Source organism: Rhopalosiphum maidis, chromosome 3, assembly GCF_003676215.2.
Source record: "Rhopalosiphum maidis isolate BTI-1 chromosome 3, ASM367621v3, whole genome shotgun sequence".
NCBI lineage: Eukaryota > Metazoa > Arthropoda > Insecta > Hemiptera > Aphididae > Rhopalosiphum > Rhopalosiphum maidis.
This window is the reverse complement of record NC_040879.1, coordinates 3,891,024-3,905,465: the sequence shown is the minus strand read 5'-3', so window position 1 is coordinate 3,905,465 and position 14,442 is coordinate 3,891,024. Positions and strand designations below refer to the sequence as shown.

The following is a 14,442-nucleotide window of genomic DNA, read 5'->3' as shown; positions in this document are numbered from 1 at the left end:
GATTATCAATATGCGAGTAGTGCCAAGTCTGAGATATAGTTATATTATTTATGAGTTTATTATAACAGTTCATCCTCACATCACACACACACACACATAATTTCTGCAAGAATTATTAGTTTCAATCATTTTTTGTACTACTTTTGGTATAAAGTAAAAAAAGAAGACTGGGAAAGTCCAACCCGGATGAATAAGGTTTTGGATAGTAAACTGGGAGTCTACCCCCACCTGGGTAATATAAAAAAAACTCTAGTTTTAACTTATAAGTTGAGGACATAAAATAAAACATGATTATATATTAATGTAATAATATGCTTTGATGCAAGTATAATAATTACCTCAAATCATAAATATTAATATTCTATTCTTAAATTAATTCACCTTTCACATTTAAATTATTTATTCTCATATTTTTAACTTATTACAGTTATAACCTACATTCATTTTTGAGGAAAAAAAAGTGACTTGAGCCGATAAGAAATATTTTTTTTTGTGTAATATTATATACCGACTTAATTAAATCTTTTTTCTAATTGTCATTCCATAATATTAATGCTATATTATGCTCATAATATGCTCATGAGTTGTGTAGAAACTGTCATATAATAGTTACTAATTCATATACTTAAGAGGACGTCATGCGTCTGATGTGTTGTAACCGTCTTACGAACGTAAGACATAGTAGATTTGCGTTCAGTAAATAAAATTTTGTGCTGTTAGCTTTAATATTAGAGTCAATTTACCTATTATCAAACTTAAAGGTAATAATATTATCTAGGTTAGGTTAGGTCTCATAGGCTTTTATTTATATTATCATTATAAAGTTGTTATATTTTACATCTAGCATGTACTAATGGTCAGGGCACTTTATAGGAAAAATTATATAATATAGATATAATCCCTCACCAAAAAAAAAAACAATATTTTACATAACTATAACTCACTTAAAAATTAAGATATAAGTAAAAACCTTTGAGATACTCTAGATAATATTATTACCTTTAAGTTTGATAATAGGTAAATTGACTCTAATATTAAAGCTAACAGCACAAAATTTAATCTGTCGAACGCAAATCTACTATGTCTTACTACTATATCGTAAGACAAGAGACAACACATGCGGCCCAAGCGGGCATGACGTCCTCTTAATAGATTATAATACATTATATCCTTGCAACCTTGTAAATTATCCTTCCGTTAAGATGTCATTTGTTTTCGTCAAACGATTAAAAATAAGGGTCCCATTAGCCAAATTCAAAGGAGGCCCTCCAGGAAATTTCTGGTTTCCCGGTATATACCTATCCGCCCATGCATCATATAATATGATTATATACTTAGGACTTAATTATTATAACTTAATTATATGATTAGGTACTTGTACGAATAAACATATTTACATATTATATTAAATACATAAACGGACATTGGGGGAACTTGCCTCCCAGAAAAAATAATGAGAGGGCAAACTTATCCAAACTTAGAAAATATATTGGGTGACAAAAATCCATTGGTATAAATTAAATTTGGAGTTAACAAACATTGGAATAAATATAATTTGGAACAATAAGCCTATAAAAAATAAAAATAAAATAAAATAAAATTGTAATATTATTAGCTGGTGGCATAAATTGGTTATGGAAAAATTGATCATCGCAATAAATATTTGAACAAATTGACTTGATTTTGTGGAACTAAAGGTAGTGATCACTGATCCTCTGTACAAACAACTACCTCTTTCTTTTTCGGACAACCGTCCGTCGACTCAAGCCCCCGCGATTAAACATTGATATTCAACGTTCCGTATCTCATATTTTATTTTACCATTATGAAGTAAACGCTTACGCCTCATAATTTTATTTTTTGGGATTATAAGGGTAACCAGTAACACATTATGACAATAACTTGCACTACCATCCCCAAAGCATAATTATAAAATTTTAAGTCAGTGTTTGGATAGAATGTTGTTAACGAACACGTCCATATTCAAATTTAGTGAACGTGACTCGTTTTTTTCAAATTCGTACGTGAACGATGTTTGTATTTTTAATGAATTTAAACGATTTTTAAGACACTCAATTTATTTACCATTTAATAAATACACGTATAAAGTATATTGATTAGGTATTTTATTTTATATGATAACATTTTCCTATTAAATATTATTTTATTTAATGAAAAATTATAAAAATTAAATTAATACGTTAATTTCAGTGGGAACACAGCTCGACATACAGCAATAATTAATTATAAATTAAATATTATTATGATTTTCACGAATTTGTAATAAATTGGTACCTACCCTAATCGGCTAATCTTAATAAAAATTAATACAAGTGTAAAAGTAAACGTATAGTGGTGTATCGTATGCAGTGCTCGAATTGATGGGACGCAGGGGGACAGAGCTCCCCTTCAAAATTATATTTATTTTAACGTACCCTTTCTTGTATTTTTAATTTGCACGGGTTGGGGGGACAGCATGTCCCCCATATAAATCATTTTTGAAAAACTTGTAAAACGTTTACATAGTATGTAAGTATTATCAATTTGAACAAAATAGGTACGTAATAAATTGTAAATTTTATTAATGATAAAAATCAAAATATGTAAGATAATTATTATAATAATAATAAAGGGTCACAGCTGCTAATAATATTTATATACTTATATACCTAACCTACATACTTGAGCCTTATGTTGTATCGAATGGCAAACGATGTGCTGATGAAGTTAACTGCCCTAGGCGACAAAAATATCGAAGAGAGCCATTCATATTATGTAGAGCTATGGAATATATTAAAAATTTAAATAATTATAGTTTGTATTTCAAAATAAAATAAAATATTTGTTTATAATTAATAATAATTATTTATTATTGTAGTGTACATTTTGTATAGTTGTTTAATGTTTTGTAAATTATTGTCGATAATACTTAGGTTCATAGGCAGAGATTTGATTGAATTTTAGGGGGGCTTAAATCTTTCTTTGCAAAAAAAGCCCCCTCCTACTAATATCAATATATACAGGAGACGCCGTTTATAAGACTCACGGATATAAGGTTCGGTCACGCGCTTATTAGACTCAACAATGGGACGATCCGGACGTATCCAAATACATTATAAAAAAAATCGGTTATAAGACTCACCACTTCGTTTATAAGACTCAAATTTCGTAAAAAGTAAATATTTTTGGTTGAAATTTAGAAATAAGTTGGTTTTTAAAAATTACATTCTTGTTGGGTTATTTTTGGTTTCAATTCATGCTTTTTAATATGTGTATTTACAACAAATTTTATGACATTTCATATTTTTTGCATTATGAGTACGAGAAATATATTTTCGAAATATTAATACTTAAAATAAATCAAAATTACAAATTTTTTTATAAATTATAAATACATCATACATCTTTTATAATTTTTTATTAATATGTAATAATTTTTATAATATTTATATGTATTATAATTTTAATTTTTTTATCAACATTTTTTTAATTTATTCAATAATAGATAGAATGTAATATTATATGTATTAAAGTAAATTAAAATTAAAACAAAATATATAGTAAAATAAAATTCATAAATATTAAAATATGTAATTCAATTTTTTTTCCCACTTGGCCTATAAGATTCATTTGGTTATAAGACACTTTGTGCTGCTTCCAAAGTGAGTCTTATAAGCAGCGTCTACTGTATTACCTTCAATACGTATTAACTAAATAACCAACTAATAATTACCAAATAAAAAAAAAACCTACTAAATATGCATAATGCATTACTAACTACATGTCTTCATATGTACTTTAAAATCATTAATTTATAATTCAATAAATATTTTATAATTTTAGTATAATACACCTATATTGATTAGCAAATATATTAATAATGTTTTCAATACTGATATTGGTATTTTTTTCAATGTATAATATTGAAGAATTATTAAATTTTTCAATCCGTCGTGACGGTCGTCCGGTGCGTGCCGATGACGACTAGGTAGATAAATGTTGTAATAATTATTATATTGACTAAATTTCGGAAAAAAAGAATATTTTGTAAAGACGTAAAGTTCTAAGATTTTGGAAATTATTGTAAAATAAGTCCGATGTCCAGCCGGCTACATGACTTTGAAAAATGTTCAATAATTTTTTTTTTTTAGGGGGGCTTAGCTCTCCCAATCACCGCCTATAATTAGGTTGATTTTAATCATTAAGTGGAACGTTAATTTTTTTTTTACGTCTGAGTCCCCTTTTATATTTCCAATTCGAGCACTGATCGTAAAATGTCGTATGGCCCATAGTAGGCTTATAGTGCTTATACTCTATAAAATGCATATTATGCTCTAGTCTAAATTGTGTTTATATTTTTGAGTTGAGTTGTAGCTTTGTAAGTATATGTTTATAGGTATTATATTGACTGCATTGATTTATAGAAAAAAGTTTAAAAAAATTAAATAAACGCATTCATTTTTTCAAAGAACGTGAAAGAGTTTGTTTTTTATGACTGATCGTGATCGAATTGATTTTTTTAGCGAACGTTCCGAACGGCGAACACTGCTTTTAGTAAACATTAAACTGTTTGCTATAAACCACCCAAGGTTTATAGATTATAATATATAATCGGTACCACCACGAAAATGTGCTTATCATTTGTTCACGTAAATATTTCCTGATAACGATTTCGGTGTTCACTAAATTACCTAGTGAAAATAAATAGTACCTCACCATGGTCCTCTGTGACACTGTATCTGATTATTCCTTTATTTCCCATGGACTTGTCGTGCTAGTCTGAGTTTTTAAATTAAAAACATTAGGAAGTTGCGCGTACGGCATTGCGTCGAGACCACCATTATCGAATAGCCAACGGTGGCGACTGCAATAATAACCTTCTTCAAAACTGTTTGCACCACATTATTTAACAAATGCATTGAAAAACTATACAATTGTAATATCGTTTTGATCACACATTTGAGTACATGGATTTTCAATTACATTAGTGTGGTATAAAGTATCTGAAAAATCATGTGCATCGATAACGTGGCAAATCAAGATCTGATCTTTTAATTGTGTGTTTGGCGTAGCAAATGGCTTTTTACTGGTGTTTACTACTACTGTAGTTGTTTTTCGCCATAGAAGGTACTAAGTATGACCATGTACCAGCCAATTAAAGTTAAAGGTATGTTCGCTTAAGGAATTTACACATTAATCCATTATTGTGCACATTATGTAGGTATAATTAGTTGGATTACCTATTGATTTTAATTCGTTTACATTGATTAACATTATATATTGGTCATATTGCAACATAATGAACTGTATGTCAGTAACAACATTTAAATTAAATTTATATAATCTAGTAGAGTACTTTTTTAAAATTATATTTTAATTACTTATATGAGTGGTGTGGTGAACTTCATTATGCCTTTGCTAAAAATGTTTGTGTTCTATGTATTTTGCACATAGAGAGAATATTACTCCTTATCACATTATATTTCATTATATTTACATTGCTATATTATGGTAGAAAAAATATAAACATGTTGAATTCTTAAGTTTTTCAAATACATTAAAATTATTTGTTAACATTGCGTTATAATTTAATAATAACTACAATTTTTTTTAACAAATTATAAATATTGTAACTTGTAAGTAGATATTGCACTGTGTCCTTGGTGATAATTTATATTGCTAATATCTAGTCTACAGCACTATTAATATATCATTATTTTTAAATTTTGATTAATATAAAGTACATTTTTTAAATAAATAAACTATAATAATTATTATTTATATTGTAATGTATAAATATTAAAACTTAGTAATATTAAGACCGTTGCATTTGCATCAACATGTGTAAATTGAAGCAAAAAACAATTTAAGTGCACAAAGGTATAAATAAATAAATAAATAAATAAATAAATAAATAATAAATACTTTTCAATTATTACATAGTATTAATTTATTTTGAAATATCTAAAACAAATTGTTGATACTTATTGCTTAATACATTACTTGTTACTATATTTATTCTTATGATAATATAAAATTATCTCATTGAGTGTAAATTTATAGTCAATCAATCAATTAAACAAAAAATAAAATAACAACATACTTAATTATAAATGTTTATTTAAAAAATTTATTTTAAATTGTTAATTTTTTAGTCAACCCCATTTATCTATAATGCTAAATTTAGTAGATTTTACGACCAATTATATTTGTATAATATATTGTCTATACAATATTTTATAGTAAATTATGACTGGCCGCAAAATACACATGTTCTTTTTATAACAAGACATACCCTTTTTTGTTTTTTGTTTAACAGAGTCCATTCAGTTGGTGACAACACCAACAAATCATCCAAAATCAGTGCTAATAAATAGTAAGAAAACCAAACTAGAGGGATTCATAATGAATATTCAAAATATGTCACCATTCAGATTCATTTTATTTATGATCTCAATTTTATTTTGTTTTGCTGTCATAATTGGTGTTTTATTTATAGTACCATGTGAATGGTCTAACTGTATTTCTCCAAAAAACATTAATTTGATTTGGTCCGATTCTCTTTTCATTGACATAGGTATTTTTTATATCCTATATGTTGTTCTTATTTAATTGTATTTCATATAATTCATTAATATCTATGTATTACAGAGTTAAAAGGCAAACCAAGTACAATTGAGTTAAATCAAAAACTTATACAATTATTATTTATAGTAAGAGGATCAATTCTCAACAGCCAAAATGTGCCGCCTAGAACAGAACGTTTACCATCAATTGGTGGGGGTCTTTTGCAAATTGATACAATTACTGGTAAAGAAATGTGGCGTAAACGATTAGATTCATTACCTGATACAATTGACTGTACATTATTAAATAATCAGTTCAAAGAAAACAAAGAAGTATATTGTATAATTGGAGCATCTAATAAAAATATATTAGCTGTTGTATCCAGCAGTAAAAATAAAGGTAGTTTTATTTAGAATATTAATATTAATAAACTAAAGTTTGTTGTTATTTTATTATAAGTGTAGAAGATAAAATTATGTAATCTATTTGTTGAATTTTTATTTTAGAATTCAGCTTTGAAGTACATAAATTTAAGTAGGTTACTTAGTTATGTTTGCATTAAAATGATTTAGACCCTAAACTAATTCTAGTGTTATATTTCATACATAAGTACTTAAATTAATCGATAGAATAAAAAAAGAAAATAAATAATAATAAACTTTATTCAAAATCATTTATATTATACCATATGTAAATTAATTAGAAAGTCCTTAGTTGTAATTTTAAAAATAATGCAGATATTGTAGGGTATTTTTTTCAATGTACCTATTATGTAACTAATTCAAACAATTTTTTTTTTTAATTTGAAAATAGCCATTTTGTAGAACTATTTTATTGAAATATAGAGAAGGAAACTCCTATTTAAAAAAACTAGCATAATATAATGGTAAAATTGTATAGTATTCACACTTTGATAACTAATTTGCTAATTTAATAGATTATAATACAACTTGTTGAAATTTTATGTAAGCTATTTTTATTTATTTATTTGATAATCTCTATGTACTCAGAAATAGTACATTTTATTTTATTAAATTAATAAGGAGAAATAAAATATTACCTAACGTCGAATTAAGTTATTTATAAACTTGAATTATGTACCGATAGATTTTTAACATTATAGGTAATATTATTGACACTTATCACTATGTCAATAACACCATCAGAGTATAATTACTATTATTATTTAGGTACTTTTAAAAAATGTTAGGCCAATTATAATTTAAATATAACATATTTAAACATTTTTTCTTATAAGACTATAATTGATTTAAACCATAATGGAGTTAAAAATTAACTTGGATATAAATCATAAGTAGGGCTCTGAAGTTGATGACCTTAAAAACATTAAAAAATGAAAATATGACATCAAAATGATAAAAAAAATTACAAATATTTGTTTTAAATTAATAAAAATATATATTTTTATAAATTGTGTACTCTATTTCACTATAAAATTCTATATACATTTATCAAAGCTTACAAATTACTCAAAATATGACAAAAAATGTCCTTAAAAATTAAATAAAAAATTACATATATAGTAGACATAGATGAGCACTAATTAACGTTTTAATTTTCGGCATTTTAAAAATATTACGAAAAAATAATAAAATTTAGGTACAATATTATTCACTATAACACAACAACGACGCGACAACTGTAATCGACGAGATAAAATCGGATAGGTACTATAATCTTAGTTTGTGGTAATTTCAAAGATATCGGTAAGTTATCAGCATAATGCTCGACAAGAAACGATAAGAAGTGAACTAATACGAAATCAGTATAAATTACTAAAAATGACTTAAAAAGTAATAAACACAACAAAATGCAAAATAAAAATTATTTGTTCAGGTTCACATGCTAATGAAACACATTTGTGGCTAAGAGAGCATTGTTTAAAAAGTACCAAAAAAAAATGTAAAATACATTAACTTCCAAGCCCTAATCATAAGTTTATAGTTGTTTATTATTATATAACAGTATTAAAGAAAAAAATATTAAATACAATTTCAATGAGTAGTGTACCTATTCTTTATTATGGGTTGAATTATGTAGCATTATAGTTACCAAAACTATACAATTTTACCATTATATTATGCTGTATTTTTTTTTAATAAAAGTTTCTTTTGTTTTTCAAAATTCAATTGACTTCAAAATTATTTTTTTCTCTATATTTCAAATAAATAATTCTGCAAAATGACTATTTTTAAATTTTCAAAAACAATTAAGTGGTTTTTTCATATTTTTTTTTTATTTCAGATCACTGTAAAAGGTAGATTATTAATCATATATTATATCATAAAAAACTGCACTAAAATATTTGCATTATTTTTCAAATTATAGCTACTGACTTTCCAATTAATTTACATACTGTAAAATATAAAAACAAAAAAAAACTATTTCATTGTTTCATAGGTGATCTCGTATGGAAAAAAAATCGACCAGAGTCAAATACAACTAAATTAAATAACATCAATGATCTAGTTTATACAGAGTTTCCTGTTATAATACCCGATTGCAATTCTGATGGTGTCAATGAAATGGCTTTTGTGCACTATGAAAACAATATGCCTATATTAGATATTTTATCTGGAAAAAGTGGAAACAAAATGAGCAGTATACGCAATAATAATTGTACTAAAATGACCGATCTTATTTTAAACTATGATATGTCCTTAGTCTATTTTTGCCGTAAAAATACTGTTGCAGGTATGTGAATTTAAAAAATATAGTTTAAAGATATTTTACAAACAGTTTTGTATACATTAATATGTTATAATATATAATTATGTCTTGTATATTTAGATCCTTTAGAAACAATTCCAATTAAAACTATATTAAATTGCTCTCGTGATTGGATACCAGATTCAGTTCACCAAACTAAACGAGAACATGATCAAATTGAAGAAAATCAATATTTTTCTACACTTGAACACTATAATCTTTGGATCAATAATATCTACTATAATTGCCCAACCAATTGTACAGCAATTGTGTATGTAACAAATAATTTTAATGAAACAGTTTGGTCTAAGAAAATTGATCATTCCTATATAATGAAGCCAGTGACATTTGAATTGCGCAATAATATATCTGGATTTGTTATAAAAATTTGGTCTTGGAATAATGAAACAATTGAGGTAAATTTATTTTTTATAATTTAAAATATGACGGATTACAATTTATAATTACCATTTACCTAATCTTACTAAATTATCTGAAACATAAATGATAAAATCAGTAATATGTTTTTAGTGAAAAGAATATCCCATAATTTTCAAGTTTTAAGAATACTGTAAGCAGTATATTATTTAATTCATTATTTGACCTAAAAGCCTGACAAATTATGTTTACTTAGAATAATCGTGTTTCAATTATATAAAAAAGTTAATGTGGACATTTTTTTTTTGATATTTTAATTAATATTAATAAATTCTATTTTTGATTATTAAAATGTTTTATATTTACACCAATATTTTTTTTTAAGAAAATTCAAGTTTATAAAAAATTATTCCACATAATAACCTATACATAAAGAAAGAGCTCATATATTATTACAGAGTTAGAATCTTATAATTAGATTGTATATTAGTATCTAATATAAAAATAGTTTTCAAGAAGGATCATAGAAGGCTATAGTTAGTTAAGTTAGGTAAGAAAAAAAAATAGATAGATAAGAAACCAAACTTTGAATTATCGATTTAATTTTCATTTCAAATATGTTTTTTTTTTAAATGTATTCAAATTATTAAAATATTAAATTAATATACAATAACAACTTTTTTTGTGTCTGTGTTATCAAAAAAATAAATGTTTTATTGCACCGCCAGAATTTTACTTTGTTAATAGTGAATATTTACTGTTTATTAAAAATTTATTGAAGTTTTTCACATTTTAAATGTAACTTCTAGAACATAATTATTCTAGTATTATTAGCGTATCTAATATTTTTAGGGATATGCTGTATATAATATATTTTATGAGATAATACTTTGGCTTTTACTGAATTTCTAAATAGTTGAGGGTTGATAATTCCTAAATTATCTTTCAGATTTTTAAATTGTATTTATACTTCTATAAATACAATTCTACTATAATGTTTGATTATACATGTACAATGTATTATGTATATTGTACTATTAGTTGGTTTTGTTTTTAGTTGAGTTGAATTAATATAATAAATTATATAATTATTTTTTTGTTTTTTACATGTTGCAAATTATATTACAATCATATAGTGTGTTGTGTCATATTTAAGTTATTAATTTAATTTTTTTTAAAGTAGTTTTGCATAAAAACTAAAACAAGAAAATACCTACATTAATTTTATATTTCATTACAGAATAGTAGTAAATAAATAATATTTTTTTAAAAATATTTTTTAGAATAAAATAAAGCTCACTAACATTGAAAAGGTTGAATATATTCAAGAGCAAGTTATAGTAATTACATATAATTCATCCAGATTAGAAGACTTCCACATTAAAAACATAAGTTCAAACAAAATTATACAAGTATGTGAAAATGAGTCAAATTGTCAGCCAAAATTAGAATATCAAAAATATTCATGTAAGTATACTACTCGGAAAGCTATATATTTATTTATAGTAAACAGGTATTTGTACTAAATCATACAATGTAAAATAAAATAAAACTAACAAAATCTTTTTAAAATTATAAAAAATAAACATTTATAATTTAGCTTTTTAATCATTTTTTTAATACTATGAAGTAAAAGTTAAAATTTAATAAATTAATAAATATATAAATATATTTAAAAAAACAATAAAATAACTTTTATTCGTTATCAGTAATTATCATATCTACTTCATCGGAATCTGTACCTTCATTTGAGTAACAGGCTTAAATTTCTTATAAAATAATTAATATATAGGATGAATAAGTGGTAAAAAATCAATGAGATCGTGTTTTTCCTTTTTGGTGTTAGAAAATATTTGATTGTATTCCTTTTTTACTGTTTATCTGTTTATCTTTGTTTCTCAACTTTCCATGCTGACAAAGCTGTATCTATTCAAATTCTTCATTTTGATCCAAAGATCTTTTAAAAGGAATTTGGCCAAAATTATCATCATATTTAAACCATTAAAACTTGTTCCAAACACAGTTTTGTTTTTATCAGTCATTTGTAAAACTAAATCGCCTATTAGCATTTTTGAAAAATTGAGGAAATCATTTTGATCCATTTCAATTACTTTGAATTTGCTTCTGAAATAACATATAAGATTCAACCAATCAGGTGAATGATAATTGATAATTAATAATATTCTTACTTTTTTTTTTATCTATAATAGAATGATTAGCATTACACATACACTCTATTCGGATATGAGAAACTTGTAAAGTATAGTTCTAATATTTGATTTTGATTGTAATAAACACATAAACATTAAACATACCAGAGATATGAACATTTTTATTTTTATTATTATTATTTATATTAGAATACAGAATAACAGTATCAATCGTATCGAGTAAATTCATATGTTCTTTAAAAGCACAGGATAAAATTTCATTATACTTTCATTCCATAGATAAAATATGGTTGTTTTAGAACTGAAGATAATTATTATCATAAGTATAAAAAATGATAAGTTTTATACTTATAAATGAGTAATGTTTCTATTCTATAGAACTATCTATAAAAATAATTATAAATTATGCATTTTAGTAATAAGGAAATAATATTGAATTATACTATCTAATAGTTAAAACTTTGACATATGGGTGGTATGTTTATATTAGAACTTGTGTTTTAAAATATTCATTCTCTTTCATTAAATCATCAAGGTCACGGTTTGAAAATCTTGTTTGCTTACATTTGGGTGATTATCAATTATCATGGTTGTTAAATATATGTAATTCCTTTTAAAATGTATTACAGAAAATGAATTATATATTATTGAAGAAAAATTTTGGTTTTTATAATTATTTATAGTATAAACAATACTTATAATTGATAAAAACAAACCTTTTCTAAATTAATTCTATTATAAAAAAAATAATAATGTTTGAATCTAAATTTGCAATTATAATAATATAATACTCTTCTTACGATAATCATTAAATTGTCAATGCTATTTTTATCTACTACATCATTTTTTTCAAAGTAATATTAACTAATTTCTCACTTTTTTGTGATATAAAAAATAATTAAAACAGTAAAATTAGTAAAGTATTTTTATACTATTCTGTATAATAGTTATATTTGTATAAATATAAAATAAAGTAATTAATACTCAATACTTACTGTCAACATATTGTTATTTTAAATGAAGATGATTTCATCATTCAAACCTATTTTACTATTAAACTATTTTATTTTACTCTGTTATTTATGTTTTTCGGTGATGTTAAAAATTACTTAAAAAGTTTTATTGCATTAAAATATATATAATTAACATTAATTATAATAAATTCTAGATGATAAATGAAAATAGTAATATCACTTGTTATACAATAAAATCAAAAATCAAATCAAAAATCAAGAACTGACTTGATTCTTATTGACTATAATATATCAGTTATATCTAAATTAACACAAAGTTAACATTATAATTTATGATCACAAATAGTATTCTAATTTTATTGAAAAAGTTTATATATGTACTTAAATTAAATATATCATAAATAATATTAAAATGATATAATTCTTCAATATCAAGTCTCATAATTAAATAAAGAAAAGTGTTTGATTTAATCTGTTTTACCAATAAATAGACTTTATTTATTTAAAATAAAATTCATCAAAATCTCAAAAGTTCGCTTAACTTCTTATAGTGGAAGATTTATTTTATTAAATGTTGTATAAAATATTTTTGTTTATTTTTAGTAAATAAATTCTAGAACATAACAATCTAATGTTTATAATTCTAAGCAAAATATATCTTACTAAAAATATTTTTAAATAATCTTTCAGTTAAAATTATATAATATAATAATAAAATTTGATTAGGTAGATATAATTTCAAACAAGTCTCATCAAATAATCTACTTTTAAAACGATAATTATTGGTTACTTGACTCATTTAAGTGTAGTATCAAAAAATATTTTTATAAAAACTTTATTAACCATTTTTTTTTTGTATTTAGTAAATGTGATGGATATTGACAATGATGGTTACAGAGAATTGGTTTCTGTATTAGTTACATATCAATTTATCAATTCATTCAGCCAGTTCTATTTGAATGATAAACACTCACTACAGCTTATATCAAAAGTTAATGTTTATCAATTAGAAAATCAACTTATTGGAAATTTTGAAAATGGAATGTTTGTTTGAATCGGATTATTGTAAGAATATAAACTATTAACTAAAATATATGTTCCTTAATTTATGTAATATAAATAAAAGAGTTTAAAGATGAACACTCATATGTCTGCTGTTTACTCTCCATTGAAAAATTAAGTTTTTCCCCAGTATATATTGGTTATTGGACTTTTGGTCTTTGGTTTTTAAATAATAATTATTATTGATGTTTTAAAAATAACAATATAAAGCTTGGAAATCAATTCAATTAAAAAAATATATTTATAATTAATTTAAAGGTAAATAACTCATATGTCATAAATAAACACTTTAAATAATTAAGTTGTATTTTAAGTATGTTTTATCATGATTATATTTAAATTCATTTGGTATAATTGTATTTTCCCATCTTTAAAATTAATTGGTAAAGGCATATTTATTATATGCCTTTACCAATTAATTACAAAATAATGAACTAATATTGAATTTATTCGCAAACTTAATATTATTTTCTTTCTATTTAAATAATATTACCAAATAAATCAATAAAAATAATGATTTGAAAAACTGGGTAACTGTCTTTTTACTAATAACTGTTGGG

At 23.7% G+C, this 14,442-nt stretch overlaps 1 protein-coding gene across 2 annotated transcripts; it reads left to right on the top strand.

The window, feature by feature from the left end:
* Positions 1-4,693: 4,693 nt before the first annotated feature.
* Positions 4,694-13,968, top strand: LOC113559836. 2 transcript variants are annotated; one of them, XM_026965605.1, is made up of 7 exons: positions 4,694-5,167; positions 6,320-6,577; positions 6,652-6,966; positions 8,989-9,282; positions 9,379-9,713; positions 10,959-11,142; positions 13,684-13,968. In XM_026965605.1, exons 1-7 carry the CDS (start codon positions 5,137-5,139, stop codon positions 13,872-13,874), a joined length of 1,608 nt encoding a protein of 535 aa, XP_026821406.1. In that variant the 5' UTR covers positions 4,694-5,136; the 3' UTR covers positions 13,875-13,968. The 2 variants fall into 2 exon arrangements, with proteins under 2 accessions (XP_026821406.1, XP_026821408.1); XM_026965607.1 differs by lacking the exon at positions 6,320-6,577 and having other exon boundaries at positions 6,715-6,966; positions 13,684-13,874.
* The last annotated feature ends 474 nt before the right edge of the window (positions 13,969-14,442 follow it).